The sequence below is a fragment of the Polyergus mexicanus genome, unplaced genomic scaffold (assembly GCF_030449975.1).
Source record: "Polyergus mexicanus isolate NDT 795.1 unplaced genomic scaffold, iyPolMexi1.0 SCAF_21, whole genome shotgun sequence".
In the NCBI taxonomy this organism is placed as follows: domain Eukaryota; kingdom Metazoa; phylum Arthropoda; class Insecta; order Hymenoptera; family Formicidae; genus Polyergus; species Polyergus mexicanus.
This window is the reverse complement of record NW_027223341.1, coordinates 1,096,797-1,124,717: the sequence shown is the minus strand read 5'-3', so window position 1 is coordinate 1,124,717 and position 27,921 is coordinate 1,096,797. Positions and strand designations below refer to the sequence as shown.

Sequence of the window (27,921 nt, the reverse complement as noted above, 5' to 3'; positions counted from 1 at the left end):
TTTAAAAACATCACAATATAATATAAACTTGAAATTATAATTGTATAAAATTAAATATTTTTATTTTACATGAGCAGGAGAAAGATTAAATGAAGAAAGAAAAGGTTGTTAATTATAAAAACAATTTTTTGATTCAATTTATACATGATTTATTTCTTAAAAAATAAACATTGCAAAGTTTTTGCGAACACGTCTGTTCGAAAAGCATGTATTCTATCGCGTCGCTATTTTACACCGTGACCGATTCGGCGTCTGAAAATTTCTAGAGGGGTCCCGGAGTCTACCGCGGTCTGCCGTGTCGTACATCAACGTCCTCACGGAAGGTGGGCGGACGTCGCGTCAGTGGCTGACGCCCCGCGAAATTGAATCCGAAAGATCCGAGCGTACCCCTATACACGCGAATCCTCCCCACGAAGCTGCGGGGAGGTCGCAAATCATCACCTCGCTACATTTACAACGTTAGATAGCCCAAGATTACAGTCGTTCCAAGCTCGACTGTGCTATAGGAACGCAAGGTGCTTCTTCTCGCTTCTCGCGCGCCTTTCATCTTTTGCTCTCTCACTCTATCCTTCTCTCTCGATCGCGATATTACAGTGCCTTTCGCGAAAGCGATCCCTCGCCGTTCTCGCGGGCTCGTTGCCTACTTAAGCGAAACAATGCGCGGTCCCTCTGCGATCGGCCGCGCGAGCAACGTCCAGCTCGTAAATTATCCGCCGGCGGGGACTAATGAGCTCGTGATTATAGGAACCGGGGGTAAAAAAGGGCGTTCTTCTTCGAATGCGCGACGTGCGCTCTGGTGATATATCTCGAGTTCGTTGCCCAGGATGAATACGCGAAAGTGTATCGGGACAATTTTTTGCGGATGGAGTCGATTTACGATGAAATTTTTGACTCGGCAATCGAGCGAGTGGTGATGTATCGGACTCTATTAGATTTAACACAATGACGTGGGTTCGAGAAGATTCTCCAATTTACACGTATTATGGATAATGTTTTCGAAACAAGGACATTTTGTTCTCGCCGTCTGACCGATCGTCTTTAAGCCGCTCGCGAGAAACAATAAAAAAATATTAGAAAAATTTTACACGTAAAAAGAAAAGGAGAGAGCCTGCATTCCTTTCGTGATTTCTCACTGAAGAAAGAAATCACAGCGTTTTACGCGACCTTACGTAAAAATCTCCAGCCATTATTTACGAGGTAAAGCTCGATGATCTCGAGGGGATCAGTCGCATTTCGTTTGCCAATGGGGGATTTGCTTTCCCGGCCGATCAAACAATGCACCCTGAAGCGCGCCACCAGGGCCCCCGAGTCTCTCGTATTTCTCTTAAAACGACGCGAGCGTTCACGTGCGGCAACAGAAAGGATTGGAGGTGGGTATTCCCTTCCTTTTTGTTCCCCGAGGGACCTCTGGTCTCGCACGAAATTCCAGACATCTACCCTCCTCCCTCTCTCATCAACCTTCCCATGTCCTCTCACGCGGCTCGCAAAACATGCGCGAACCCATACGGACTTATCCTTTCTCTGTCGTTTTAAGCCGTTCCCGCGTTTTTACATTCTCGACGAAATCCCTGTAGCTTTGTGCCAGTTTATTACGTTCGCCAACCAAATGATGTCATTAGATATACTTAGGCGGGGCTTTATTGCCGTCTTTTATGCCGGTCGAACGGCTCCCGTGAAACGAATTCGTGCTGAGCATTCACGACTCATCGTCGGTTATCGCGACGAAATTCATTCGCTTATGTTTTTCGGATAGGCGACCTTACGGCTTTTTCTTCTTCTTCTTCTTCTTCTTCTTCTCACGGCTACGCGAGAACCAGCTGTACATTTTTATCACCTTTATATTGGTTGAATATTTTGGCAACATTCCATATAAAATGTCTATGTACACATATTTTTTACAATAAGTCTTTGTACATCACACATCTCGAATGTGATGAAATTGGCATCGATGGTAAGCCATGGATCTTAAACACGTAGGACTGACAGTCGTTTAATCAATCATCTTCAAAATCAATAAAGCTAAAAAGTTAGACCTTTTACATACGATAAAAAAAAAAATGCAAAAGCTTTTGTATTTTATAGCACAAGATGTTAAAGATTTTTAGATAATGTTTATTTCTGTTTAGATGCATTTCTATTTTGATGCTATGTTTTTAATGAAAAATTTCAATAATCTAAACTAAAAACAAGTATATTTATCTCTCCGTTCTGAAACTCTTAAATTATTTGTAAACTGATTTGCTATGAAGAGAAATAAGACCCTTGTTAAGATATTTATATTACAGAATGATTGAAAGCAAAATAACTGGCACATGAGAAAATCGAATCCACGATCTTCTCGTTATTAATACCATATGATACCGTATAATTAATCTGAATTGATAAAATTATTGGACAAAAAAATAGAGTTTAGTGTGATTCAATTATAGATTACACAAGACACTCGTCGTTTAAATATTATTGCACTGAATGAAAAATAAAATTTTAAATAATAGATATAATTAAATCAAAATGTTTATAATAAAATAATAAAAAAATTTAAAAATCTCTGATATTTAATGAAATAGCTAAAAATTGATAGTCTTATTTTTTTATACGTTTTGACATTTTTGATCATTAAAATTCATTAAACAATAAATTTACAAGAGCAAAATGCCGGTGGAATTACCCATTGACACGTTAAACAAATCTTCGTTGGAAATTGTCTTTAGAAGAAGAAATAATGCTCTATTCAAAAAACTAGCGCGAAAGACTCACTTCAATTTGAGAGAAGTCGAAGGTTATATAGCAAGACAAATACTATATACTTTGGTGTTAATCTTTTCATTAGTTTAATATAATTTTTATACACTTTATATAATTTACTATCAATTAAATCTTATTATAGCGTTAGCTGTTATACACAGGAAAATAACGCAAACTTTGGGACCCATGACAAGATCGGTGTTTAGAGACGTTTTGCATTGTGGTTTGGATTTTACTGAAAATATTCGACACCTGTACATCGATAGAATTTTCGCTATGTTTGACAAGAAAAATGTCTTACAAGTTAGAGGAATTAACGTAATGTAAATGTTTGATAATTTGCATTTTACATTAAATGATTATGATTATAGATTCATCTGGAGCAATGGATCGAAGGACTTTCTATAATTCTTCGCGGCAATTTAAACGAGAGGATACACTTTGCTTTTAATGTAACTATCATTTTTCTATAATTATAATTCTATATAAACCTTTAGATTTTAATGTCCGCATCCGCATAATATTTTTATAAAATTGAAGTTGATTTATTATGGAAAAAATTGTAAGAATCAAACTTTAATTATTATTTAATTATGATATTTATGAAACATAGATATACGATTTTTGGCATACCAACAAATTAAAGAAGGAGCAAATATTTCCGTCAATGCGCGGTTGCCTAATTAAATTACAAACAGACGAAGATGCCGATGACGGTGTCAAGGTTAATTAATCAAAAATATTGATAATATCGCAGGATTTTAATGTGTCGCAAGGAAACGTGCACATTGTTAGCACATTGTTAGCGACACGAAAGATTCGTATTCCATAAAAATATGACGCACGTACAAAATAATAATAAACAAATTATTGACGTCATAGGATTTGATCGATTCGCTCATGAAAAAGGTCGACATTGATCGCGACGGTGTAATATCCGAAGAGGAATTTCACAGGGCTATAAAGGAAAGGAATCCGCTACTGCTGGAATGTATGGGACCGGTGTTTCCATCTAGAGAAGCGCGACGAACATTTCTGAGCACATTTACGGATCGCCTTGGACAATTTTGACTCGTACGCTTTACAAAACAAGTGTCGTTTGTATAATTGTATACTCGACAACATATCGATCGTGAGCTTCGTTTTGTCAAATCCGTAATCTCTTATATTGTATAATAAAAATACGTGTATACAATAACCGTTCGTATGAATGATATTGCCAAGAGCTATTCAAGCTAGAAGCCTAAAAGTGCATCCTGATGCAATAGACAGGAAAACGCGCTAAATCAGACAGAAAGAGATCCTTCCAAACGAGCAACGCTCCAATAAGTTTTCTAGATCGTCGATGTAACGTACGGCCTTTATGATTCATCGAACGATGGCAATTGACTCGTTCGTTTTCTTCGCAAACAATCGTTAATGGACCGCGATAATACCGCATCCTAATCGCATCAGTCTGCATCCGTTGATACGATCGTCAAGCGGGTGGGTGAATTGAATCGATCGCTCCCATGATCGCTCGATCCCATGATGAGCTCGCGCGATCCTCATAAATCTTATTACTATAATCATGAATAGATGATCGATCCATATATCCGCGTGTTATCTATCATGACTTATCGATCGACGATCTCGGCTGCGTTATTAGTTATATATCGTAAAAATATTGCGGGATGGAGGATGATACGAATCTAAAAGTGCGAAGGGAAAGAGAAAGGGGATCTGTCAAGGATAAATCAGTTGTATTCCTCTCTTGTAAGGATCGCGTGAGGTTCACCTGCTTCGCGATCTCTCGATTAATAGAGACCGCTTGTGGGATACGAAACAAATATAGATCTTTCCTGCGAGAGCGAGACGATCCGTAACCCCACCATCACCGCGAATCGCGCGAGCGGTCTCGTACGTGTTACGAAAAAAAAAAAAAAAATATATAATGAATGTTTGAGGGATCCTGCGAACGGACGAATGGACCGATCCGCGTCTCAAGCAGCTATAACAACAAATTAAACGAGAAAGTCTCGAGGCTTTCGTCGGCTCTTGGTCGACGTATCTCGTTGCCTATGGTCCCGGCTACAATGCGTGGGCGTAGGATATACAGTACCGAGGCGTATGGCAACGCGTATTTCTTCCTCGGCGATGTGGGAGGAGGGAGGTGAGCTGAAACGATATTGTGTAAAGAGTATAATAACGTGCGTATGAAAGGCCGGGTCCTTTGTGGGTAGCCGACCGTGTCCTGAAAGGATCTTCCAGGATCTGCTCGCGGGGGCGGCGGGGACAACGAAGAGGGGGGGAATCGTCGATGGTTAGGGGGCACCAGCTGAGAAAACACGCTCGCGGCGTGTCGACGAAATATTCACGTACGAGCGCGCGTATGCGCTCGTCGACGAAGAGGGGCCGGCGGGCTGGCGCACCGATCTGATCTGATTTTTGGGAACGATTGTCCCTTAAATTCCTTTAAAGGAGTATTATGGAATGGGGCGCGGAATGTGTATTCCGCATTTCAAAAGCGGTGTCGTCTCGAATGGATATCGAATCGGTGTTATCATGTTTGGTTACTTTGGAAATTATAGTCGCAATAATCCGGCGTACAGAAACGATTTCGTTAATAGACCGCGATATTCTCAGGATATAGGATACGAATAAATTATATTCAGAGAGTTTCGGCGCGCAGAGAACGACAGTGATCGATTGCTAAATTAGCAGCTAGTCGGGATTTTATTAAAGCTAAAATATCTCTTGTTAGCGAAAGCCTTCGTGCAACGAAATTTAATCATAAATGTTACAACAACCGCGGCTGCATATTAAAATACGGCAATTCAAACAAATCGTATCATCTTCCTCGCGTATGTCCCTCGGCTCATCGCGTCTCGTGTAAGAGGCGAGGCTCGTTTCGCCTATCGTGTTTGACGGAGGCAGAAATTGCGACGGCAGTATATTACCGTGTAATCTAGCCAGCGATGGCATATGGAAGCCGCAGAAGCGAATTCGCGAACGATGGAGGCGATGTATGTAACGTGCTTGAAAACGAAACATAAATTATAATCAGCTCTCGGATCTGAGACGCGGGATAGCCGTGATTACAACGGGGACGCGATGAGATTCTGGACGATTCGATTTGCGCGGCACACGCCCACGCATCAAAGAAGCCGACGACAGGATCATGAAAATGCCTCACGAGTCTTTTTCCAGCGATAAATCCACGAAGAGACGTCCGGCCGACTAATCCGAGATCCCAGCGGTTGGATTTGTCAGCCGAATATTAATACGAGAGGAAAGTGAGGGGGATCTTTCTTGAGAAGAGAAAGAAATATATAACCAAATTTATTTTTTTTCAACTCTTAAAGGTGTTATATCTCCCTCCTACGTATTGAATTATTTAATCGTCCGTATTAACCAAAATATATTAGACTCTGTCGGAATTTAAAGAGGCACTTATTCAAGAGCGGCAGATGCAAGCCGATACGAATTTACACAGACCTACACGGCAAGTTTAATTCCCATTCGAGTTCTATTTGCAAACAATGCGCTATAAGGGGCCTATAGAGCAACGTTGTACATTGTGGAGGCACGACGACCGCGAACATTGAGATTTACAGCTAGCTGTATCCCACGCCTGTACGCGGAGGCGCACGATTTCGCGAGATCGATAAATTTAATTAAAGCACGTGTCGATAACTCCGGGGATACGCGCGTGTGTTCGAGAAAGATAAATGCGAGGAACGGACGGGCGCGCACTCGTGGCCGATTGTGTGCGCTTTCCGAATTGCATCCATAAATATCGACGGCGTTATACGTTATACGTTCTAGACCGGGGCCGTTTGCTTGAGCAATGTTTCGCGAGCGGAATGTTCAATGAAGCGCGCAGATGCGCGAGCGTACCGGCGTCGTGTCATCCGACGTGGTTACGAGAAACGGAGAATCGCGCCATGAGATCATCCGTGCCAACGCGATACCGCGTCTTGTCGAAACAGCGGGATTCGTTCCAACCCAACGGATAAATTCAGGAAGATTTCCCTAACAAATTCGATGATTTATCTGTTTTCGTAAGCGCGCGTGTGAAAGGAGTCAAACTTTTAACACATCGTTACATCGTGTTTTAGAACTTGCGGCTCGATAAGCGTTTCTTCTCGCATTATCGTATCCTGAAGATATGTTCTGCATTCGTCCTATAAAAATAACTTTTTCGATCACGAGAGAACGTGACTTCCAGGAGATATACAGGGTGGCCCCGAACGTTCCACCTAGACTTTGAGATGTTATGAAAAATTTAATTCTAAACAAAAAAATTTCCTATAAACATGGATCGAAAAATGCTTTCTTCAGAAGTTATCGTTGAAAAACCTCTGAAATCGTGATTATTTTACACATTTTTCCAAATATCATGGAAAATGTGCGTCTTTTAACAAAAAGTACCGAAACAAAAGTTGCAGAAAATTAAATTATCTTTCAAAGAGAGATGAAAATGATTGTTGTACGTTCCATAGATTTTCATATAACCAGTTTCGAACGTACAAAAAGTGCTTCTGTTACTTATTGTTAGATCGATTAAAGCGACTAAATTGGTCATTACTCGATGCCGAAAGTGTATTGGAGCTCGGGGGGGAGACATTTTGAGAACAGTTAGTGTTTTCACGTCTTTATTCATTTTCTATTATTACGTGCTATTTTAGTTTAAAAGAATTTATTTTATTTTCATAAAGGAAAAAGATTTTTATTTTTTATTTTTATCGTTTTTTCAAGAAATTTATCAAGTTTCATTTTCTTTTCACCTTTTGCTCTTCCTTTGCATCGGAGATTTTTGAGCGAAGCATTTTTCGACCCATGTTTATAGGAAACTTTTTATTCAGAATTAAATTTCCTATAAGATCTCAAAGTCTAGCTGGAACGTTCGAGGCCACCCTGTATATGAATTCTGCATTGCGATCGTGCCGTAATTAATCCAATTCCCGTTCAACCGATCAAGTTGGCGAAACTTTTTCCACCTGTCATAAATTAGTTCAGCTTAGCGAACCGAACGGAGAAACGTCAGCGAGCAGTGTGATAGGATCTTTTTGTTTTTTTTATTTTTTTATTTATTTATTTTCTTTTTTCTTTAGAGAAACGATGGGTAACGCCCGCGTTGTGCCACGCGACTAGACAGATTTCGGGGAGGGAAAGAAAGCAGACGTCCGTCTTACGTGAACCGAGCGTGAAGCATACTCGCCTTGACGGACGGCGATATTAAATCAACCGGCCCGGCTCTTCCAGCCGTTTGTTTCTCCTTTCAAGCCGGATTCAATTTTCTCCGCGACGTCTTCGCAAATCGGAGGGATATAGCCGCGTGGCCGAAATTCATATGTATACAAATACGACGCCTTCCCAGGTGAACAGTGGTTGCCATCCATTCTTTCGCTCATATGTAATTAAATAAATTATAAACCTACTTATGATACATTTAACTTTACATACATATTTTTTAATATGTATAATAATTTCTTCTTCTATTCACTTCAAAATGTTAAAGAGATGAATGTTTCGAAAATATATTTCTTTTAGAAACTTTTAAAAATATACATAAGGGTATAAAGAAACGTTTTCTGAATCCCCCAAAAAAACGTGTGGTAAACTATATTCTTAAATCTTACGAGATTTATAGCGGTATTCAGCGGTAAAAAGCGCAAAAAGCGTACTCGTTCAAAGTTCAGCTTGACGGGCTCGATTACCTTCAACAGATAGCGACCCAATTAATGGTTGAAAAGAGATGGGAAATTAATATTAGGTAGAAGGGGAGAAAGGGAGATCGTTCTCTCTCTCTCTCTCTTTCTCCCAACGGCCATAAGACCCGGACAGGCTGTAAGATAATAGCGGTTCGCAGGCCGAGAGATCGAGGGATCGTCATAAACTATCTTAAGGTGTCGAGTTTGTCACGGTCATGCGAGACCGAGTTTTCAAAACAGGATTAGGCGTCCGCCAGATCTCAAGAAAGGTGTACGTCGCTCCCTCTTCCTCTCTTCGCGATCCTGCGAAACGTGCATCGTCTACTTTTTTTTTTTTTTTTTTCAATGACGTTCTAGGAGGGCTCCTTTTTCTCGGGGCGTCTTCGTGCTGCAGACTCGACGAGGATTATCCACATCCGGTCATTTCTGCTTAATTTTTTTTTTCGCTTCTTCGGCCGATCTCGCATCTTCATAGAAGCACCGAGAGAGATATCGAGTGGTTTATTGATCCATTCTATGGGCGTCTATTGAACCGAACGGCTCAATGGCTTTGGCTATTGTTCGGCCTTCTTCCGAATAATCGTTTCTTTGATCTGATTTCTTCGGAGGGGCAAGACTCTTCTTTCTTTTTTCAAACTTCCTCTTGCAATCTCTGTCCGCAATGAATTTCAAAATGATTCTAACACGGTGGTTCGTCGTCTGCTGGCCGGTGGATAAATTTTCCAAGTAAACGGGATACCTCGACACGAAAAAAGTAATATCAGTCGTTATAAAGTAGTCGAGGATACGTCGTCACGTCGTGGTAATTTATTTCACAGCTGCAAGCTACGAGATGAGGAAGGACGATTGCCGGCTCGTATCGGCTTGTTTTCCGTCATTTCTTTCGACGTAATCCGACGCTCGCAGGATGCTCCATTATCCTGTCAGGTTACTCGCGCAGGGAAAGCGGCGCGGTTCGCCACGAAGTAGGTCGAACGTTTGCCCACAAAGCTTAAAACGTGCAGGATTAGCATAATCAAGTGATCGAGTATAGGAAACATTTTGACTTTACGACGGTTACTTGATCGCTGAGAGGAATCCTCTTACGTCATACCGTAGCTCCGACACTTACTTCGCCTTATTTTTCGACCCGGCACATAAAAATATCGGATCACCGAATTATACCGGTACTCTCTCGCCACAGTGTCCGTAGCACGGAAACGAATGTCTCTAATTATTCCCGTGGGAGCTGAGATGGTGGTACGGCACGAGTAATGCGCTTAATCGCGGTCACCTGTGTTTTCGCTTCCGCAAACGCGCTGCCCCTTCATCGAAAACGCGCGCGATAAAATACGACAGGAAACCGAGTTTATTTATCAAGCTGACATGCTCCATCCTTCACGCTAAATACCAGAAGTGCGTTCATTATTCCCGTTGAGCGTCGGCTATCTCCCGGATCCGGGATGAAGCCGTAGCGATGGCATACCGTGGAGCATACGAGCGGAGCGATAATTACGCTCCGGAGTTTCGTTCTCGGATCTAGAATGAGTTACGTAAATTATTCGATATCTCGTTCTTCGTTCGCACGTGGCCATCACGTCGGAATCAGTCACGTCGCATCACGATGACACTCCGTAATTAGGTATTTTCAAAGTAGCGCTTTGGCGAGAAAAAAGGTAGCCTTGCGCGTCATGGCTTGAAGGAATTGACAGGATTCAAGGATTAAACAAGATTCATTTAAAATTTGGTTTTGGTTTTGTTCTTCTTAGCTCAACATACTCGACACACACTCACCCGAGACACATACTTTAGATAACGATAAAAGTTATTTGTTTAATCGTTAAAAAGAAAAATAATGTTCGTTCTACGCATTCTTCCAGATCGGCGCGTAAATGGAAATCGTGAGAGTACGCCAAGTTCCTCGACTCAATCCCAGTACCAAGAATTTACAGTCACGCGCTATTTATAACACTGTCGCATCGAACTGAAGGAGTTCCATTTCGTTCGCTCCTTGCCTGGTACTTTCTCACGAGGGAGTCTAATTGGCCCTACTGACCCCACAGCTGACCGCAAACGCGCAGATGCAACCGTTTCGATCCGTAGAGACCGTGGACGACGGGAACAATCGTAGGAGAGCGTAATTTTTCATCTTAATGACGGATGACCACCGGTCGCGCGGTTTCCTTCTCCTCCTCGTCATCGTTCGAATGTTGTCGTGGCACCCTTTGAATTCTCCCTTCTGGTCACACCTCCTTCATGCCTCTTTCTTTGACGACACACGTTCGGAGTGCTAATGATGCGGGCCATTTGCATATCAATCACGATTGACCAATCTTCGTTATAACTCGTTGGGATTATCGGTGTCGTCGCTTGTGCAAAAGTAACTGTTTCTCGTTCGCTCCGGAATGTATTGAGCTTACTGCTCGCGAAATCGAGCGTCGCGGCTTAATTATTATTCGCTCGAGATGAGAATCATTCCGAATACGATGCGGTCTGTGACGAGTGCCGCGATTAAAGATCGCTGGCGATAGGATAATTCGTAATTGGAATACAAATTACACGAGTTTCTCATGCGCGACTTATTTAAATTCTGATAAGCCGCGTGATGAATGCTATACATTGAAAAAAACGAATTTCGCTCCAAGTCGATGAAAGCTTGGTCCGTAAGAAATATATCAGATCAATTAAAATTTAATTATACCATTTAAGCGCAATGATATCCTTGACAGATATATTATTCAAGGATATTATTCCAATAACGTGTTATAAGATTATGAGATCTTCGGTCGTTTCGTATCGTTGGAATATTACTTTTAGAAAATGACGTATACGTCCTTTCTTCTTTGATAAATCTCTAATTTCCACGAACGTAACGACGTCGTTTGCTTCAATCTTGGCATCACGGGAAGGCATCCCGGGATGTTGTGTATTTTCGCCGACTAATGCGGCAGATGTCTGGTTGTTTGTAAAGCATTATGCGAGTGTCGTCGCGCGTCTCCAAATTCAAATTCTCCAAGTTCGACGAGCCTCCGAATGTCACAATGCGCGACATCGTTCGCAGATATTTCTATCGTCATCGTCGGCTTTCGGAGAAATGACGCACGAAATTCAGAATTTCTTGGAATCGAAAATAGCTTAAGTAAGTACATCGACACCCAAAATATATTTTGAAAACATTTTCTTTGACGAGTCATCCAATATGATGACATTTACAAATGTTCTCCACCCTTTATATTTGGTGCACGCGCATCATTAACTAAAATTTATTTTAAAATAGATTTAAAGAAATATATCGCGTATATACGCGATTTAGGGACGAAGATATAACGAATGATATGTATATGAAAGGATGAAGCAACGTTTTATCGAAAATCGTCCTGAATGAGGCAAAGTGCTTGGATCGACGTTGGTTTTGTATTAACTTCTGACCTTCTCGGAGCATACCGAGCCATCGGCACGGAAATGACCGATAATTATTATTACTTACGCAAAGAGTATACACGTTGCCGGATATCGGGGCCGGCGGTAGGGGAGATATCATTAGGGGATCGATTAAGTCGAATCGAGCCGGGGACTCGCGTATTCGCCGGCAACGAGCCAGCGAGTGGCTCGCCTCCGAGCGATCCCTCGCATCGCGCGAATTACTTGATTACAGCGGCCGATCAATCGAGCGGACTTATCGAGGGCTCGTTATTTAACGGGCATCGCTGTGACGAGTTCGCGCCGCCGGTGGTTACTGAAAATTACGCGCGTTTCAATTTCTCGAATAACGATGAATCGCTGATAGTCTCGTACTTAACCGACGGATGTTTTGTCTGGCCTGGTATATATTGACCGGCGCTTTATCTCCGGATAGTTTCTTAAAAAATACATGTACGTTTTGCATACATTATTTTTCATTATCCAATCAATTTTCAAAAGATAAGTATTGGAGGCTTTGCCCAGATTGTCTGCTTTATTTAACGATACGATTAAAAGAAGTTGAAGGAGTCGACTTTCGGAATGCATGCAATATTCATTACATGTATAATATAATAAAAAATAATATAAATAATAATAATAATGATCATTTCATTAAGTGTAACAAGATAAGTAACATGTATATAATAGTAGTTGATAATGCGCATTAAAAAACCTATTAATATACACAATAGCAACATTCACTTAAACATCGCATACTTACATGTCTAAGAGTAATTAAAAAAAAAATATAAAATTAATAATTTGTATGTGCAATATTTTTTTGCGCTTACACGATTTGCGCTAATCGAATCAGTCGCGATAAAATAATTAAAACACGTAAAACGCCAATAGAGAGTAACTCGCATAATCATCTCCCTTCTTAGCATGTATTCGCAAATCGAATGCGAGCGCCTTGTATAATCCGCATAAACGTGGAACACGATAATCCGCTTTTAGACCTGTTTCAACGGCTGCTGGGGGATCCTACCCGACTTTCTCATCCTGCCGCGAAACACATCGCGCCCATTCACGCGAAGCGTCGAATTTTTCGTCTGCGAGAGCCGGGAGAGCAGGATGCGGTTTCCCGGGATTGCAGTCGGCTGCAATTACTTGCAGCCTGCTCGGTAAGCCGAGGCGGGACGACCTCCGACCCTTGGGCAATGTCTGCTGCCATGGAGGCTGCTGGTAATCACGTACCCTACCGTACGGTTCGCCAAGAAGAGAGAGAAGATCCCTGGCGTGCGTGCCCTCCGCGACGACGGACGGAGTGGGAGGAATACGTGTAATTTTCTCGCAAGCTCGAAAATAATCGGGGCCGAGGGATTGATACGGCATTCCACGGGAGATCCGAATCAGCATATATTGATATAACGATATATTTCGTTCCGACCTAATATTCGACCTAATACATCGACCGAGCTAGGGAAAGATTCGTTTAGCGAACAGCCGACTGTTAAAACTGTCATATTGATTAACACACATACATGATTAATACGAATAGATGAAAAATTCATGGTAAAAACCGGTTTAAAACTGTGTAACATTTATGTTGCGGTTGAAACAGAGTGTAAATAATAACCGTGTGCGATTTAGTAAGTTTTGAACCTTTCCTCGTTTAGATAGTTTTTGCTTTTTGCTATCGTATATAAATTTACATCTGTAGATACACAAGGTGGCGTAAAGGTTAGTTCCTTATCGCAATTGCGCGTTTTCGCTTATTTAATTTGCCCGGTAATTAAAATAAAATATCTATAAAATATCGATATTATAGATAAAATCCCAGATATATATACAATATATATATATAACTTGACGGAATTTATTTTACGTTGAATAAAAAATAAAGTCTATAAATCGTCAAAATAATATTTTTTTCCTCTACATTCTATCGTTCTTTAGCCGAAATCCTCTGCGTTTTGATTCTTTAAAAAGCTGATTCGTTACGTTGGCTTGAGAGCTAGACTGAAGCTTTGGAATAAAATAGGTATGACATGTGACAAGCAAACAGGACATTATTTTCGAACGGTCAAAAGCATGCCGAAAATATGATCGTCTAGCTATACTCTTCCAAAAATTTAGTTGGCTATTATAGTAAATGACACAATAATGGTTATTTATGGAATAGTTGAATGGCGATTGAAGTGGCTGTCTTGAGGCGGAACATTGCTCAATATAGCGGAAAGGAAACGCGGGTCGTCGCGAGACACTGATCTCGAAAGAAAACTCCGGATCACAGATTGTACCGAAAGAAAAATGAAAATTGCAAACTTATGGATCCCCGCGAACCTTTCGACGTTTCATGCATCGTTGCCTGGAGACGCTTCTGGAGACGCAGCTGCTTTCAATGGCCGGTAATGGTGTTAAAAAAATTTCGACACGCACAAATTATCTTACTGCTTCGATGTATCGGCAAATAAATTGAGAATTCTCGGGTGTTCCTGTTAAAATAAGAAAAAGAGGAATAATTAGTTTCTGTATTTAATAAAATGCAAGAGAAAATATCTGAAAATAGCTAGCGATAATGTCGCATATTTTTCACGAATGAAAATGCATTCTCGAATGTGTAATTGACACAATCAGATACGTCAATTAAGCGAGCGATAATAGCACGAGTCAGATCCCACTTATCTTTCGCGAAACTGATCGTTAAAGCTGAATTGGATCGCGCTCGACTTCCGTGAATCGGGTAGCGTTATAATACATGGTGCATCAAGTTCTTGCAGAATCGTGCTCGCGTTCAGTATTGGGCATATTTCACGTTGATAGGTATATATTCTGACAGGCTCCCACTCTAATTAGCCTTCAGTAGTATATCGCTACAGAACTCCTAATTAGCTTGTCGGACGCGAAACAAATTCATGGCAGTCCCGTTAAACGACCAGATGTATACAAACGAAGTAATATTTGTGAAACAGAACCATTTTTAACGATGACAATAATATTCTAATTCTAAAAAAAAATTGTTTAAACGTCGCTAAATTAAAAGTAATTAATACAGATTAACATATTAATGCAATTCAATAAATTTTGAAAAATCAGAGACGCAGTAATATTAATTGGCATCTTGAAACTGATTTTTGATAAGATGTTTCTTATCATAAGCGGGGCTTCAATCTATATTAGCCCTATGATTATTATCCGCGATTAATTTATTAAAAGAAATGAGTAAAAACATTTTAATTATTTTAAGCATACACATTATTTTGTGAGTTATTCTGTACATTACAATTTATGTGTCTGGCTTTAAAATACAATTTCTCTCGGTGGAATGCGCGCCGATACAAATGATGCTGTTGATGATAATGATGATCGTGTGTTTGATTGCACACATCGCATAATTACCGTAATGATGACAAATTATTTCGTCTTTCGCAAGGATCGTTACATTACGCCATCTAAAGAAAATAAGAAACGCGTTCTCTTTATTTCACAATTGACGATTATCATCGATCAATATATTCGATATATTCGATCAAGTGGAAAATTTTCCGTCTTTCTCGAATAGTATTATTACGAAGTGCTATAAAGTGCATTCAATCGAGTGGCTAGATGAAAATGAATTATACAATATATATCAGGCAAATGTCTAAACGTGAGATCTTTTATTATAGTTGAACATTTGTAACCGTTCGTGTCACATATCTGACAGTTCGCAAATAGAGTTTTATATCTTTTTATATATTAGGTGTACAACTTTGCTTCCGCCGTTTTCCTATAGATGGCTTTATAGCGGTAAGTAGTGGTCGAAATAAATAAATCATAGACGTTCATGCGATAAACTTGGGCATCTGTCAACATAACCCCATAGAAACATTAGTCGATTCGTGTCCGCGTCATAAAGTTATTCTCCATTGAAAATGTCAGTTTACGAGCCAAATTCTCGTCATTTGCGGGAGGTTTTAATTTTCTGCTTCAATATGAAGAAATCTGCGGCTGAGGCTCATCGAATGCTCTCAAATACTTATGGTGAAGCCGCTATTAGCGAAAGAACGTGTCGTGAGTGAGGTTTCAACGCTTCAAGAACGGTGATTTTCACGTCCAAGACCGGCATAGCGGTGGAAGAGAGAAGGTTTTCGAAGATGCAGAATTGGAGGCATTACTTAACGAAGACTCGAGTCAAAGTCAAAAAGAATTGGCACGATCATTGGGAGTGATTCAACGAGCAATTTCAAAATGTATAACCAGTTTTTTACAATAAAGCCTCGAATTTCGGAAAAAAAAAACGGCGGCAGCAAAGTTGTACACCTAATAGATGCTGCTTATTCGTAAATCATTATTAAATATAAGATTTTATAATCAAGTTTCTTCAATAGATATTAAGCTGCAGAAGCCAATCAAAGATATTTTTTATGTTTAATATGGACATATTAATATATATGTCTTTGTATATGATATTTTTATTTAAATAATATAAGATCCTTTGTATTTTTCTTTCCGTGTTTCTTTGTAATTCGATTTCGTCTTGACTTCTCTTCTTAGTTTTTGTTGAGAGCAATGTCGAGGTTAGCTTCCCGCGATAATACCTGCTGGCAACAATAATATACGGTATCATCTCGTGCTCTTATTACACTTATAAATCATACTTCCTCTTATTTTCGTGATCCCGGGCTTATTCGTGGGTACGTCCGACGTGGTTGACGTGGGGGGTCAATGGGGGTTGGCGCACCAGGTGAAACCTGATTCGGAAATCAAAAGTACAGCACCATGTTGCGTTGAATACATATTGTACATTCAATATCATGATATTAATAACACATATGGCAAAAAAATAACAATCAAGATACTTGAGCTTTTTTTTGGGTACATTATATATAAGTATAATGTTTAGTAAAATATAATATCTGATGAAAATTTGTCGTCGATATGATTGTTAATAATTTTTAGCCGTATTAAGCATGTATCAAAAGTAAATTGTTTCGCACATATTGTCTTTTTTTTTTTTTGTCTCAAATCAATTTGAAAAATGGAAAACAAATTTTAATAAAAATTTGAAGATAAAATTCTTTTTATCGCGGATAAATAGACGAGATTATATTAGGCGGTAATATATTCTTTAATAATTCCGGTATGTGAAAAAACGAGATGAAAAGAGAACAGCATTGCGAAATACTCACACGTCAGTCGGGTTGCATATTTTAGGGTTTTATAGGATCTCTCTCAAGGATTTCTTATAGGCGAGGATCTCTTATAAGTTACTTTTTGGAGCGAAAAAATAAAAATGTAGTAAGAATTTTGAAGTTAAATTCTGATATCATGGTATGTTCCTTATGACCGTCATCAGACAGTCATCTTTGTCTACAATCACACATATTTTCGAACGCATTGAGATAAGATTTGTCAAATTGTAAATTTTTAATCAATGTTATCTATTTAAAATTGAATTTATGCATCGCGTTTTTGATAAATCTGGTTATGCTAAGTCATAGTTCATGTTGCCATGCTTATTGTACAAATACAATACTGTGGTACCGCAATACCGCTAATAACGAATTATGGCTAAAAGTTTTATGTTGGACAGGGAATTAAAGTGAAGAAAAAGAAAAGTGTAAAAACTTGTCAATACAAGTGTTAAGCAGACGAAAGATTGCATTATCATTATTTCATTAAATAAATGACAAAAACAGATTTTTTTCACGATGTGAATACATGGTAAAACAATGTTATTAATTTTTTCTACTTTCTCCATTGCATGAGAAACTTAATAAGTAATAAGTTTAATAAGTAATATTATGCATATATCGTTCGAGAGAAATTTTCGCAGCCACGTGTTTGCAAGCATGTCACGCGTAGCTGCAAGTGAGAATTATTCTCCGTAAAATTTTAATTAAGCTTTTCCTAATCCGTGGATGCGTTCCTCCCTTTAATTACAATGAAAAATTTAATTATTACTCGTCGTACTGAAAGATGATAGCTAGAGATGCATGAGGCAGGATCGAGATTTACACTGTACGAGACAAACATGTTTCTCTCATAAAATTTTAATTACTATAAAACGTTGCGTTTTCTTCGTGCTGGCGGCATCTCGAGATTTTTATCATCTTTCAAAGGTTAATCTCGCGAGAGCGTTATTTTAAATAAAAATTGTTTTTATTTGATATCGTAAAAAATAATTTGTGCAAAAATATATATATTTTTCAAATTGGAACATGTTCCGAATACTACGTAATCTTAAACGCGCTTATAGTCTTGAAATCCATTTGCCACGAGATGATCAGACACAGCTTTATGTATTCAAATCAGTTTTACAACTGCAAAAAGAGAAACGCGTCGCAGACTTGCGGTATCGGCTTACAGAAAAAATGCGGAAATATTAAGATGGCGACGTAACTCGAGTAGCAACCATCGAGGTGATGAATGAACGGCTCGTTTCATCGCTTGTGTTGTGTATGTGCATAGAGGCAATTTATTTCTAGCGAATCGTCACTGTATGGCCTGTGTGTAAACAAATGTATATTCTTATATACATTTGACAATTTTTTATCTCGTATGGTTTATTATACGTACGTAACATGCTTCTGAGATAATTATATAAGACAAACAGAGGTAACGGTAAAAAGAATATAGTTTTCTTTTTACTTAACTTTTAACCTTTATATATATGGTACGTTTATATAAAAGTTCTTTATTTTTCAAGAATATTATGTTAATCTTTCTACCATCTTTGATTAGAAAAATGAAATTTAATTCTATTATATATAGCTAAACGCAAAGTTTCCTTCGTTCAAAACGTACAAATTATTTTAATTATTTTTCACGTGAGTCTATATGAGCCAAACAAGCGACATTCTCGAGCCGCGGGCAACTCGAAAGGTGACTTTACGTATTTCATTTACGACCGCTTTACACGAAGCCACAGAACGACGTCCTTTACATACTCGTACGAGGATGATTCCGAGAATTGCATAAGCGTTGCGTAGAGGCGCGTGGGCAGCGCGTATTGCACATTGCACCGACTCCGTGTCGAGTGAGTGCACGTGGTTCAGGCCGGGGTCAGGCAGGTGCGTACAACAAGAGGTCGGAGCCGCGAACGTGCACTGTCACGCCGCCGCCGTGTATCGTGCATGTCGGTGTATACATTGGGCTTTTATACTTTCTCGCTAATGAGATTCCGCGCGCACGCATACACGTTCACGTCCCGTCGTTCACGTCCGCGCCCCTTTATCCGCGGGCGATTCCAGTTTTCGCTCGCGGGTAACACTTTGAAAATATCAACGTTATATGCAATAGAGTGTGTGAGTTACGTAACGTTGAAAATGCGCGTCGAATTTCAGATGAGATTAAATTGTGAGACGCGCGAGAATCATAGGGCCCTTCGCGCTCTATTTTATGTGCAAGCCCAATTAGTGGCGACTAATAGCAAAAAAAAAAAAAAACTCGAAGATTGCAAAGTCGTAAAACATTGATATTATTCTTGTTAGAGAATTTAGGTACATCAATTTGGACGCTGCAATTTTTATATACTTGTACATTTTGTTTTTTATAAACTTGAAGAAGTTTCTGAGATTAGTGCTTACGTATTTCGAGCAGCTTACATACAGGAGCGACGAGTCTAGCTTCGCGAGAATACAGGCGGAACATTGAGCAGATTATATGAGAGGGGATCTCGTTCCGTGCATCTGGCATTGTGTGAAATTCATTCATTCGTCTGAATCATTTTTCAATAATGGTAAATTATAGCTAATAATTTGCCGCACGGGAGAAATTTGCTCAACGAATGTAAAATTGCCTGCCGTTTGAGATTGCGCATGAATTCGATTCGATGGATCTAAGGCAACACGGCGCAGCTTACGAATGTATATGGAAATCGTGACGAGTTCATTTAATCTCCGTGCAGGATGATATAATTCGTTACTTTCTCTCAAGGAATTGCTTTATCGATATTTCATAAGCCAAGTTCCTCGCAGCCTTTCTTTCGCATGCCCAATATTTGCAATGACTCGTGAAGCTGTCAATGTATAAAAGCAATCCTCAATGTCACTCCTTTCGATCGATGAACAAGAAACTTTGATCTTTCATCTTTCAAAGAACGCACATTGCGTTTAGCTTCGTTTCTTCTTTTTTTTTTTCAATTTCTTATACAATTGAAAACTCTTAACGTGAATTTAATTTTCATATGTTTAAATCAACTGACGTACATAAAGTTAATTGATACCGATTAGTTTCTTATATTGCAATAATTCTTGCGATAATTCTTCTCTGCTGCTATTAAAAAAAAAAAAACTATTATATTATATTCTTAAGAAAAATTGTCGGCATTTGAAGTAGATTAATGAAATCCGAGGAAAGATTTCGAGAACGAAGGACCATGCAAGCGCATGCGAAACGTGCCTTATAGAACGAGCGTGAGACGTGCTCAAGATTCACAACTCATCCAACTCATGCTCTCTTAATCATTAGTCTTCGCGTAAAAAGAGAGGAATTCTCCGAAAGACCGCACGATGAACGCGGTTGCTCTTATAGCCGCGAGTAAGGAATTAAATTAATATTAATCTGGAGCACACACAGAACCATCCAAATTCTCGGTTACAGGCTGCAATTTGCATAATTTTAGATTTCACAGCTGCTTCGTGTTTTTCGTTATTGTGCGCGAACGCGCGTTGATTTTACACAGACTTTAGACAGTACTGTATTTTAGAAATTCATGACGAGCCACAATTTCATTTACTATTCGTCAAATCTATTATTTACATTCTACATTTATTTTTATTTTACATTCGGAAAAACGGATAAGCCACGCATAGCAATAAATATTATAGATAAAGAAATAAGCCATTCGTGTAAATTGCTAAATTACACGGTGTATCTTCCGTTGCATTGTATTCTGTATTCGTATTGCGCTATCACGAGTATATCATACCTTTTGTATCGAAGCATCAGAGTCCAGAACTTTCCGTTCACGATTCGTATCCAAGTCAGACGTTCTTAGAAGCCAAGGTAGTTCTTAGACTCCCCAATTAACTCGTGGAGCTCACGAGCAAAGGAGGGATCTTCTCTAGATATCGCGGAAGGAGCTGCTAGGAAGCTTGGAAATCGCGATTGTCACGGACACAGTCGAGTGCAACCCATTAATATCGATTCGGTTGACCGGTACTGATCTCATCGACCGAAACGAATCAGTCTCGTTCTAAGGAAAATGTTTCTGTCTATGTAGGTATATTTAGTATTTTTTTTTTTTTTTTTGGCTTTTAAATTACAAATATTTCTATTTTCAAATGTGTAACCGACTATCTCGTAAAGCAAATATAAATATACAATAGTCGTAGATTAAATGTTATTTTTTTCAAATCGAAGAATTTTCGCTTAAAAAGATATCCTCGAATTTATATATAATATTATTCTACATTTCTTTAAATCAATTATACACAAATATATGATTCTATTCATTTTCCCCGAGTATATCTGCACAATCGGAATTGGGAAAAAAATTCACGAGAATGCTAAAGAAGTCTAATCTGAGAATCGCGATTGTCACGGGCGTGGCACAAGCTCGGTCCGTGACAATCAGCTAGGTTTATTGACTTCGATCTCGTCGAACGGAACCACGGATATCGACAACGAAAGCGTAGTAATGCGCGAATTAGTTCTCCCACGAGATCCGTGACAATTGCTAGCAGATCGCTTCAAATCGATTTCAACGAGCTGGAAGAGAAGCACCTTGGTGGTCCGCGACCTCGGTGGTCATGCATCGCCGAGGATGTACCAAGTTCCTTGGCGACGACCACCGTGATGGACTCGGTGGTGGAAAAATGGCCATTTAATCGATGCTTCGCTCATTTCTCTTCCAGTCTTATGAAGGGTTGTCCGAAATAAAAATATCTCTCGGCTGTAATTCTCTAGTTAGTATATAAAGAGTTATCAACTATGTCATTAATCATTAGTAGCTTCATCAATTTTAATTTTGTTCAAGTGGAGCTGCTATTTTTCTCTATTTTTTTTTTTCGAAAAGCTTTCCAATCCCTTTTAGATTGTCAATTCAAAATCTTTCTCGCTATGTCATATCTGAGAGATCGCAAATCTTTGTTTCGGAAAGATTTACAGACGATTTCGCGCTCTCCTTTGCTTTGCCTATTCCTGTCATTTACACCCGCACTCCATGTTTCTTCGTTTTTCGCGCAGAACATGCGCCTGCAATCCATTCTTGTTCAGCGATCGAGTTCTCAGTTTATCCGTAACCTGTATCGGCGTTAATTTATCTTCCCGTTCCCGGAGACGGCATTAGAAAACGAGAAATCATGGTCGCGGCGTTACAAATCATGCTGGCAAACGTGCCTCGTCGTCCTTATCAATCGTCGTTAGTTGCAGGAGCAGCAACTATATAAAATAATTAAAATTAAGAAGTACCGATTGCCGCCAACTTCGTCAGTACTATCGTCGTAAAATCAAAGAAAGGATCTTACAATCCGAGATCTAACAATTACACTATTGCATTCATATTCGCAATTTTTTTGCATTTAAATGCTGAATTGATCGTGTGTGATATATTATATATTAAACGAGAGAGTCCTTTTAATAAATGTAATAATCGATTAAACCTTGGGTCTTTAATTTCTCATTATTAAAAGATTCAAAAAAATTTGATAATCTTGTTACGCTACTCAATCAAAACGTAATCAAGTAATATATCACACTTGCATTGTTTGTAGAAAAGATAAACGTAGACTTAAGATTCGAGTAATTTTTATATTTGTAAATTTATCTGCTATTTTATCTTGTATCTTAGCATACTTTCAATTTCAATTTTCGCGACTTCTCTAATGTAAGAAAAATTGTGACGAAACTGTAAAATGCGGTTGCTCATTTTACTGACAAGAGACGATGGAACTCGTCTGCGGTCGAGCACTCCCACGTTATATCATCGGTGTAGGCCGAGTCTCGCATTGCGTAAAGTCACGTCCACGACCGACCCGCCCGCAAAGCAACGACTGCTGCCCACTCGTATTCGCTCGTGTTCAGCGAACCGAGTTTAAATTCGCGAAAAGTTTATGTCGGTTAACAATTCGATCCCTTTCGACCGAATGCGCGATTGCACGCTATTCTTGCATTACGATCACAATCGACAAAGAATACATTGTAGAAGCTTTATGATCTTTTCATACTCATACTCAGAACGATATGTATTTTATAAAATGTTAAAAATGCATTTTTTGAATAAATATGTTATTGGCGAATATAAATTTAAGTGTGAATAAAGTATATAAAAAGATAAAACTTAAGGAAAGAAAATGATTGCGCTGTTAAATAAGAGAATACACACACAACAATGTTTATATTTTGTAAATTATATTAATAATTTATGGAGTGATAATAAAAACTTTCCTAAGAATCAAAATGAAGGAATCGATGAAAATTAAAATGTGAATGAAAAATATAAAAAAATAGAACTTAAAGAAAGAAAATGACTACTCTTTTAAATTAGAGAATACACATACAACAATGTGCATATTTTGTAAATTATATTAATAATTTATGGAGAGATAATGAAAAATGTAACAGAAGATCTTTCCTAAGAATCAAAATAAAGAAATCGACGAAAATTAAAACAACAATGTGTATATTTTGTAAATTATATTAATAATTTATGAAGAAATAATAAAAAATGCAACTGAAGATCTTTCCTAAGAATTAAAATAAAGACATCGACGAAAATTAAAATGTGAATAAAAAAAAGAATAGAACTTGAAGAAAGAAAATGACTACTCTTTTAAATTAGAGAATACACATACAACAATGTGCATATTTTGTAAACTATATTAATAATTTATGGAGAGATAATAAAAAATGTAACTGAAGATCTTTCCTAAGAATTAAAATAAAGACATCGACGAAAATTAAAATGTGAATAAAAAAAAGAATAGAACTTAAAGAAAGAAAATGACTACTCTTTTAAATTAGAGAATACACATACAACAATGTGCATATTTTGTAAACTATATTAATAATTTATGGAGAGATAATAAAAAATGTAACTGAAGATCTTTCCTAAGAATTAAAATAAAGACATCGACGAAAATTAAAATGTGAATAAAAAAAAAGAATAGAACTTGAAGAAAGAAAATGACTACTCTTTTAAATTAGAGAATACACATACAACAATGTGGATATTTTGTAAATTATATTAATAATTTATGGAGAGATAATGAAAATTGTAACAGATCTTTCCTAAGAACCAAAATAAAGAAATCGACGAAGGCTAACCGGTCCACGTTCTTCTCACAAGTCTTGCTACCCCAACGCGACGTTCTTCTTCCTTGCTTAAGTATTACACACGGTAATAAAATACGCTCGTCACGGGCGTCAGAGCCAATAAACAAGACGACGACTCAGTTTCATCGAGGAGTCTGATATTGCGGTGATATAGCGTGATCGCGCGGTGGATAGCGTGACGCACCTGTAAACGAAGCTTAAACTTCGAAGGGCGTCAGCCACTCGGATCAAAACGGAAAGATTTCTTTTTGGCAGATTTCGACGCTTGCGTGCCCATAATGTTTCCGCTGACTGTTCTCTAGAGAGCAAATGTTAAGCAATTTCGGAGCGGCTGAGTCGTTCGTCGACGATTCGCAGCGCAGCGTGAACTCGTTTTCGATAGATACTTACACAGGATCCTCGGGAGAGCCCTACGACAAGGGTTCCCCATAACCTGATGAATTAATCGCGCGCGTACTCCTGCGCGTCTTCCAAAGGGAATGCACGAGCGCTCCTCTCGACGCAACTTTACGGATGCGAGTAATACAGAATGCGCCTGTAATCTCATGTGAACGTGTTTCCTCAGCGAACACGCGTGCCCTTACTTTTCTCCTGATGTCTTGTTAGTGTAACTCCGCATAATAAACCGTAAATTGCCTCTACGAATCCTCTTCGAGGATTGACAATGCTTCGCATAGAATCGGCGCATGGAATTTCTTTAAATTTGGCGAACAATATATTGCATTTTCAAGGCTATTAAATTGTGTATTTTCATATCATAAATGTAGCGTATATCACAAAATATGGCACATAATTCAAAATAGCTTTATGCGTTATTGTTGCGATAGACGGCATGTTTAAAGCGCGCGCTTTTTAATCTCCTACGTATAGAATCAAAGCCGCTCGATTGTCGCTCGTTGCGCAGCATCCAATTATGCCGACTTCAACGGGACAAACAAGATTGCCGAGTGCCAGATGTCACGAGAATACGTGGCGATCCGGCAAAAGAGGCGGCGAAACTTTGATGCGGACCCATCTTCTAAGAGTCTCGTGTCACGCACGCGCTCGCGTGAAAGTTTCCACGTGCAGCGCAGCTCCTTTCTCGTCTCTAGTGTCTAGAGAGAGTATCGCTCTCTTCTAGGAATAAAAAGTAGCTAACCGATCGAATTAAGGGCTAACGATAAGTGGAATGTCGGCGAAGATAACAAGCCAAACGCCTGCTCGCAGCGTTTAGGGGCGATCATCGGTCGATCCAAAGTTCTAACGATCCCACCTAATTTGTCAGTCTCATTTTATAGGGAAAAATATTTTACGATGTAACATATAGGATTCTTTTTCTGTCTAAAATCGAAACTAACTTATGTGTTTAACAGTTGCAGTTGTTATTGGAAATAATTGTTATAAATGTATAATAAAAATGGTTGCTTTAATAATTTTTATTTTTTATAATTTAAATTTTAATAAATAAATAAAAATTTATATATATATATAAATTTTATTATTTTAAAAGATAATTAATAGATTGCCATCGAAGAGAAAACAATAATAAAAAAAAAAAAAAATGGCAATACGAAAGTATTATGATGCTTATAAATATCTAATAATAAGCTAACTTCTCTACGGAAGTTGCGCGATGAATTTACGCCATATGGCGTAAATCACAATGTTGCGTAGTATGCGTACGGATGTCAGATGTTTCCAGAAATAATTCCAGAGATGCTTTCAAGGATAACACGATTCACAAATTAAGCCGGCACCTCTCGCGTGATTCGGACGTTACCTTAATGGCAGATGAGTCACGCGCGATACACTGCACGACATAGTTTGTAATTCCACGTCTTAATCGCATCGCAAATTATCACTTTAGTCTCTAATCACGGGGCTTCTATTCTTGCCGTATTCAGCTTTCGTAACAACGGCGTGCCACCGCGTATACCCGCTGGCGCCATTAAACACAAATCAATGGAAGAAGCAGCTTTATACGAGATGGAAATCGCCGGCTACCTCGAGGAAGTACGAACAGGTGAAACTCGAGACGATATGAGCTTGTATGTAGGAACGAGTATATATTCAAGGTGCTTGAGGTGAAATAATATCGGTAAACACACGTGTGGCACAAACGAAAAATCTTTTCCGTATTTTTGCGAGTTTTACTTCTTTTCTTCTTTTCCCTGACAATATATATGTATATGTTTAATTTATAAAAAGATAATTAATCGTATAAAGATGAAAAATTTAATGGTGCACTACGTGCACATGACGATGAATTATAGATCCTCGAGGGTACAATAATCGTTGTCCGAAACGATTACAGTGGTGGTTTAAGCGCATTGCGATACGAGAGGGACGGGTCCTACCGCTTGGAATGAAAATTGGTATGTCGTTGCCTCCAGCGAGAACCTGCAGCGGCAAACAACAAGTAACTCAGCAAGGTAACTGGCTACCCTATGCATACAGAATGCTGCTACCAACCTTCCGGGAAGAGAATTTATTATGTGATCTAATTTAAAGATGCGTGATGTATGAGGGTGCGTTCCTCGCCCTTCGATAAATTCAACAGCGCGGAGATTTTACGATTCGCTAAACTCTGCCCGAGGAATCGGCTCTAAAGATGTCGTCGGCTTATGGTATTTCTCGCCGCTCGAGACTCGAAACGCGGTATAATTTTCTAACGTTCATCATTAAGTACAAGTAGAAAATTACCTCTCGCGAATAAAGTCGAAACGGGTATAAATTTAAATAATATCCCGATATACAAGCCGGGTTTTTTATTTTTCTTTTCTTTTTATGCGGAATCTATAAAAAAGGGGAAGCCCGGACGTGAAATATCGGCTAGCTGGCAGCTACGGGCCGCGTAATTTTCGAAATTTGGGTCCAGTCCGACATTCGCGTATGAGATATGAAGACGTAACGAGACGCTCCTTCTCTCTCTCGTTCGCTCATCCTTGAAACTCGCAGTCGGAAATGTTGCGTAATTGCTCCTCGATGCACCTGAAGCCGAGATCGCGCGAGGCATCCCTATACAAACGAAATGAGGTACATAAATTTCCCGACGCTCGCGTTTACAACGCGTAATTAGTTGGAACTCGAAAAATTCGGCGAGAGGAGCGTCACCAACTTGGCCGACGTGTTTGCTTCCCGAAAACGGAAAAAAAAAAAAGGAGAGTCACGTCCCCCTTCTCCATCTCCCGTCCTGATTGCATCGCGTAAAACGTATCGGTGAACCGGGATACAAATTATGCAACGAACACCCAAGACGTTAAATTCCGTTCTTACGAATGCGACAGACTTCTTAATTTCTCCAGCACGTGCCTGCCAATTAAAATCGCAGCTGCGCATAATTATTTACCCATATCTGCGCATACATACATAGTTTAGAATATCTTAACACATTTTTCGCGTATGTTTTGTATTTTCAATTATTAAGATTAGATCGAAAGTTTTTGCGTCTTTATTTTTTTGTCAAACAATTTTGCAATTTAATTTTAAGCGTTTCCTATAAGATTTTCTCAATATTTACATCATATATTATCATACATTTGTATACAAATTTGAGAAAATAAATTTTTAAAATTTATCCTACAATTTTTGCAACAGATATATGATTCACGCGTAACATACAAGACAATATAATAGAAGAATAATAATGGTTTACGATGATACGAGAAGGGAGAGAAGAATATAAACCTAAACCTTAACATATATATACAGGCAATTTGCTCCGACCTGTAAGCTGCGCGAAATATACGTCGCAAGTGTGCGCGCTCAAAAATTTTACGCACTGTTTACACTGAAGCGGCAGAGATACAATATATATATATATAGGTGAAGGCGAGGAGCTGCACTGTGAAGATTC

The 27,921-nt window shown here is 38.9% G+C and overlaps 1 protein-coding gene across 1 annotated transcript; it reads left to right on the top strand.

Annotated features, from left to right (window-relative positions):
- Nucleotides 1-2,652: 2,652 nt before the first annotated feature.
- On the top strand, nucleotides 2,653-3,816 carry LOC138941965 (calaxin). The gene is made up of 5 exons (XM_070311955.1): nucleotides 2,653-2,779; nucleotides 2,888-3,048; nucleotides 3,117-3,197; nucleotides 3,359-3,469; nucleotides 3,628-3,816. Exons 1-5 carry the CDS (start codon nucleotides 2,653-2,655, stop codon nucleotides 3,814-3,816), a joined length of 669 nt encoding a protein of 222 aa, XP_070168056.1.
- Nucleotides 3,817-27,921: the final 24,105 nt, after the last annotated feature.